Source organism: Sus scrofa, chromosome 7, assembly GCF_000003025.6.
Source record: "Sus scrofa isolate TJ Tabasco breed Duroc chromosome 7, Sscrofa11.1, whole genome shotgun sequence".
Taxonomy (NCBI): domain Eukaryota; kingdom Metazoa; phylum Chordata; class Mammalia; order Artiodactyla; family Suidae; genus Sus; species Sus scrofa.
In genome coordinates this window covers 75,751,679-75,756,906 of record NC_010449.5, presented here as the reverse complement: position 1 = coordinate 75,756,906, position 5,228 = coordinate 75,751,679, and the positions used below count along the sequence as shown (strand labels likewise).

Here is a 5,228-nt window from a genome sequence, read left to right as displayed (position 1 = left end):
GGCGTTTGAGACTGGGCCACTCCGGCGAGGGGATCGCTAGATTGGTCCTTTCCACTCGCTCAGCCAGCGGCCAATCACGGAGCGCCATACTTTGCGGATCCGCCCGTAGGCGGGGGAGAAGCAAGAACGTCGTCACAGCGTGGCGGCATTGTTACCTAAGGGCTTGAGAGGAGGTGGTACGTGCGTTGATTGACAGACCGATTTCCCCTACCGGGATTTGAGAATTTGGGGCAATCCCCCGCCTTAGGGGTGGGGTCTTATTTGATTGCCAAGTAATATTCTCCAATGGACTCCTAGCTCGCCGTGATGGGCAGGCTGCTTGACTAATGAATCCTCGGCGTGGCCGGCGCAGCTCTCCAATCGTTGGGCGGCGGGCCCCAGTCTGAGCGGCGATGGCGGCGGCGGCGGCGGCGGCAGCAGCAGCGGGGGCTGCGGGCGGTCGGGGCTCCGGGCCGGGGCGGCGGCGCCATCTTGTGCCCGGGGCCGGTGGGGAGGCCGGGGAGGGGGCCCCGGGGGGCGCAGGGGACTACGGGAACGGCTTGGAGTCTGAGGAGCTGGAGCCTGAGGAGCTGCTGCTGGAGCCCGAGCCGGAGCCCGAGCCCGAAGAGGAGCCGCCCCGGCCCCGCGCCCCCCCAGGAGCTCCGGGCCCTGGGCCTGGCTCGGGAGCCCCCGGCAGCCAGGAGGAGGAGGAGGAGCCGGGACTGGTCGAGGGTGACCCGGGGGACGGCGCCATTGAGGACCCGGTGAGGGAAGGAGGGCGAGCGAGCAGGCCGGCGACCGGCCGGCCGGGTCACGGGAGGCCCAGAGCTCGGGCGAGCGGGAGGCGGGCGGGGGGTGGGGGTGGGCGGGGAATAACGTGGCTGGGGCCGGGCTGGGGACGCAGCATCGACCGCCAGAAGGGGCCCAGCCGGGTGGATTCGGACGTAATGGGTGTCTAGTGTTGTTCTAAAAAAGGTAGCTTGATTTTCTTTTTATCATGACCCTCGCGTGGGGCAAGGGAAATGGCAGAGCATGGCTGGGGCCGCGCGCCGATCGAGAGCAGGGCAAAGCCCCTGCGTTGGTTCCTCTTAAGCTCTTCTCCATACCCTCCCCACTCATTGTAGGAGCTGGAAGCGATCAAAGCTCGAGTCAGGGAGATGGAGGAAGAAGCTGAGAAGCTAAAGGAGCTACAGAACGAAGTAGAGAAGCAGATGAATATGAGTCCACCACCAGGCAATGGTGAGTAACTGGCGGTTACACGCGGATCCCAGGTTCTCGCATTGGAAGGGTTATGGGAGCACGGTTCATATGGGATTGGATGCTCCATACCTTGGAGCTGCTTGTCTGAGCAGTTATTGGGCAGGTGCCTCGGTCGTAGTCCGTTGTGTGTTTCTGACCTTTGTGAGACCGAGTCTGTTTTGGTGATGGTAGTCTTGTGCCTCCCTTTGTTCCTGTTACAAATGTGTTGCTCTTTGTTCTTAGTCTTTCTCTGCCCTTTGTGAAGGTTGCCAGCTGGCATTTGACCTTCAAGTCCAATAGTTCTCTCAGTTGGAGACCCTTTAGTTAGGAGTCTTAAGAGAACTGCTCAGCTTCAGGGGGCTTCCTCTCTAATCCAGAAACGTCCAATCTCAGCCCACTTAATTTTGTTCACTTTCCAGATCATTGCAACCAAAGCTATTCAATAGGGACTTGATTTGGGGTTGGGAGGGAATTCCTGTACTGTTGTGGTTTTTTTTAGTTTGTTTTTTTCTTTTAATGTATTGATCTCTTCTTTCGTTTGTCAAATATTTAATGAGCACCTACTGTATGCTAGACTGTTTTATTGTGTTCTAAGCAGTGGGAATAGGGGCTAGAATAGACCAAAATCTTTGTCTTTGCTAGTGGCGGTTGTGGTAATGGTGTGCATATATTGGCTAAGTAAAAAAAGGATTTTTTTCTGATTTTTTTTTTTTTTTTTTTTCCTTCCCTCATAGCTGGCCCAGTTATCATGTCCATTGAGGAGAAGATGGAGGCAGATGCCCGATCTATCTATGTTGGCAATGTATGTACTAGGACCTTGATTGAGGTTGGGGAAGCTCTTATTGTGGGGGGGATTATTTAATGGGAGTCTTGAATCATCTCCAGGATAGGTGGTGGTGGATTTAAGGAGTAGAGGGAGGGTTGGAATGAGGTGAAAGTTAATGGTGATTAGCAGAGGCCATGGGATTGGAAAGAAAAGAGTTCCTTAGAAAATAGAGTTAATTGCTTTGGTGTTTATAGGTGGCCTAGCCCAAAGGCTTGGCCAGTACTTGTTGAAATGGGAGTTTGCCCATTATCTGTGAGATGTACCCCCCCCACAGGTGGACTATGGTGCAACAGCAGAAGAGCTGGAAGCACACTTTCATGGCTGTGGTTCAGTCAACCGCGTTACTATACTCTGTGACAAATTTAGTGGCCATCCCAAAGGGTAAGTGAGGAAGTAAATTGACATTTTTTAACCATAATTTTATATTGAGCAGTAAGTTAAATGGATGTTAAAATAAGTGGTCTTTGTTTTTTAATGGTAATAGGTATTAGGATTTCACCTAATTGCCTTAAGAGATCCAACAGACAACTAAGATGGGGGCTGCATGTGGGTGGGATCTTGAACTGAATGGGGGGAGGCCAGCTTCTGCTTGGCTCCACCTTGTTCCACCATGTGGAAACCCAGGTTCTCTGTATCCTTTTAAAATAATCCAAGAATAGCTGCAAATTTTGATTAGACTCTTCTATTTGAAAGTTCAGAGGGCAGTTCCTTTGTGGCACAGCTGGTTAAAGAACTGCACAACTGGTGCAAGGTTTGATCCCTGGCTTGGGAATTTCCACATTCCCAAAGTTTCCATTTTTTTGGACAAATACGAATACATTGTACTCAAAGCCCGCCTGCAAGTTGAATTTGATCTCTGACTTCTGTTTGCAGTCTCAGATAAGCAGATTATAGTAGATAAAGTGACAATTATTGTTTTCAGGTTTGCATATATAGAGTTCTCAGACAAAGAGTCAGTGAGGACTTCCTTGGCCTTAGATGAGTCCCTATTTAGAGGAAGACAAATCAAGGTAAGCCTCATGCTCATTGCTGTTCTGATCTATGTAAACTCTTTAGGTTAATTCTAAGGCTTTCTGTTGTACATCGCTCACTCTCAGGTGATCCCAAAACGAACCAACAGACCAGGCATCAGCACAACAGACCGGGGTTTTCCACGAGCTCGATACCGTGCCCGGACCACCAACTACAACAGTTCCCGCTCTCGATTCTACAGTGGTTTTAACAGCAGGCCCCGGGGTCGTGTCTACAGGTCAGGATAGATGGGCTGCTCCTCTCCCCCGCCTCCCGTGAACCCTGTATGCTTCCTTCTCTCCTCATCTCCCCTCCTTTACCCCCTCCCCTTGGTTCCAGGGACTTGGTTTCCTGCCTGTGCAGGGTAAGGAAGGTAGTTGGCAGGCTAGGCCAGGAGGCCAGTCTCATCTTTTTCTGGAGCAGGAATTGGTGATAAGGGCTGGATCTCTCCACCCTGTTCTGAGAGATGCTTCTTTCCCCAGCTTTTTTTTTTTTTTTTCCTTTGAGAGTTGATGGCAGTGAAGGTATTTACACAGAAGGCCGGGAAGAAATAGGGCCTCAGAGCAGCAAGAGCACTGCTTGGACATTTGCTACTTTTCCCAGAGTTAGGGAAGGGTTGAAGTTTGAACTTCCCTTGGAAGAAAGCCAGAGGCTAGTTGATTCTCCTCAGCAGCCATGTGGGAGGGTACTGAAATATTTACTCTTTAGCCAGACTTTCAGGAGGTTAAACATTCTTGCTGGGTCTAGTGTGATGCCCATATCCTTGCTTTTCTTTACTTCCATCTCTGCATTTAAATGGACAGGTTAGGTATTACGACCTTGGCTTTTCATAAGATTTACCTGTCTGCTTCCCTGAGTTAGGGAGGGTCTGTTGGTGAGGGCCTAGAATTTAAGAACTGTGGAGAACTGAAAACTGGATAAACAAGTCCTTTTTCTTGCCCCTATGTCTCAGATGCACTTCTTTATTTGCCACTGTTTGGCGGAAGTAGTCTGTTAATTTCCCCTCCCATTTGCCAGGTGTGTCACTATTTCTGGGATTGTGGGATTAAAAACTTCTTTCCCCACTTCCCTTCACAATAACTGGGGCAAGGGCCCACGGGGAGGGGCTTGTATTGAACTATTTAGTGATCATGTTAACACCTAACTCTCCTTCTTTCTTCCAGGGGCCGGGCTAGAGCGACATCATGGTATTCCCCTTACTAAAAAAAGTGTGTATTAGGAGGAGAGAGAGGAAAAAAAGAGAAAAGAAGGAAAAAAAAAAGAATTAAAAAAAAAAAAAAAGAAAAACAGAAGATGACCTTGATGGAAAAAAAAAATATTTTTAAAAAAAAGATACACTGTGGAAGGGGGGAGAATCCCATAACTAACTGCTGAGGAGGGACCTGCTTTGGGGAGTAGGGGAAGGCCCAGGGAGCGGGGCAGGGGGCTGCTCATTCACTCTGGGGATTCGCCATGGACACGTCTCAACTGCGCAAGCTGCTCCCCCTGTTTCCCTGACCCCCTTCACCCTTCGGGGGCTGCTCAAGGGTAGGTGGGAATGGGCGGTAGGAGGGGTTTTTTCACCCAGGGCTCTGGAAGGACACCAAACTGTTCTGCTTGTTACCTTCCCTCCATCTTCTCCCTAACTTTCACAGTCCCCTCCTGCCTGCTCCTGTCCTGCCAGGTCTGCCACCCACCCCACCCCTCTTTTCTGGCTCCCTGCCCCTCCAGATTGCCTGGTGATCTATTTTGTTTCCTTTTGTGTTTCTTTTTCTGTTTTGAGTGTCTTTCTTTGCAGGTTTCTGTAGCCGGAAGATCTCCGTTCCGCTCCCAGCGGCTCCAGTGTAAATTCCCCTTTCCCCTGGGGAAATGCACTACCTTGTTTTGGGGGGTTTTGGGGCATTTTTTGTTTTTCAGTTTTTTGTTTTGTTTTGTTTTTCTTTGCCTTTTTTTCCCTTTTATTTGGAGGGAATGGGAGGAAGTGGGAACAGGGAGGTGGGAGGTGGATTTTGTTTATTTTTTTAGCTCATTTCCAGGGGGTGGGAATTTTTTTTTTTTTTTTTTAATATGTGTCATGAATAAAGTTGTTTTTGAAAATAAAAAATGTTTGGCCTTTTGGGTGTATGGATTATTTATCTATCTTCCTGTTCTCTCTTAGATCCCAGATGGCTGTTAATTCTTTCTGGAAGTACTG

At 49.6% G+C, this 5,228-nt stretch overlaps 1 protein-coding gene across 1 annotated transcript; it reads left to right on the top strand.

Moving 5' to 3' along the window:
• Nucleotides 385-4,336, top strand: PABPN1 (poly(A) binding protein nuclear 1). Its single transcript, NM_001243548.1, has 7 exons — nucleotides 385-743; nucleotides 1,104-1,218; nucleotides 1,953-2,020; nucleotides 2,319-2,425; nucleotides 2,967-3,054; nucleotides 3,142-3,293; nucleotides 4,219-4,336. The coding sequence occupies exons 1-7, from the start codon at nucleotides 393-395 to the stop codon at nucleotides 4,256-4,258; spliced, it is 921 nt and encodes a 306-aa protein (NP_001230477.1). The 5' UTR covers nucleotides 385-392; the 3' UTR covers nucleotides 4,259-4,336.

Excerpts from the sequence above, each read along its gene's own strand:
- PABPN1 (NM_001243548.1), top strand. The coding sequence starts at position 393 with ATGGCGGCGGCGGCGGCGGCGGCAGCAGCAGCGGGGGCTGCGGGCGGT. Across the intron at positions 744-1,103 it reads ACGGCGCCATTGAGGACCCG|GAGCTGGAAGCGATCAAAGC; the intron begins GTGAGGGAAGGA and ends CACTCATTGTAG. Across the intron at positions 1,219-1,952 it reads GAGTCCACCACCAGGCAATG|CTGGCCCAGTTATCATGTCC; the intron begins GTGAGTAACTGG and ends CTTCCCTCATAG.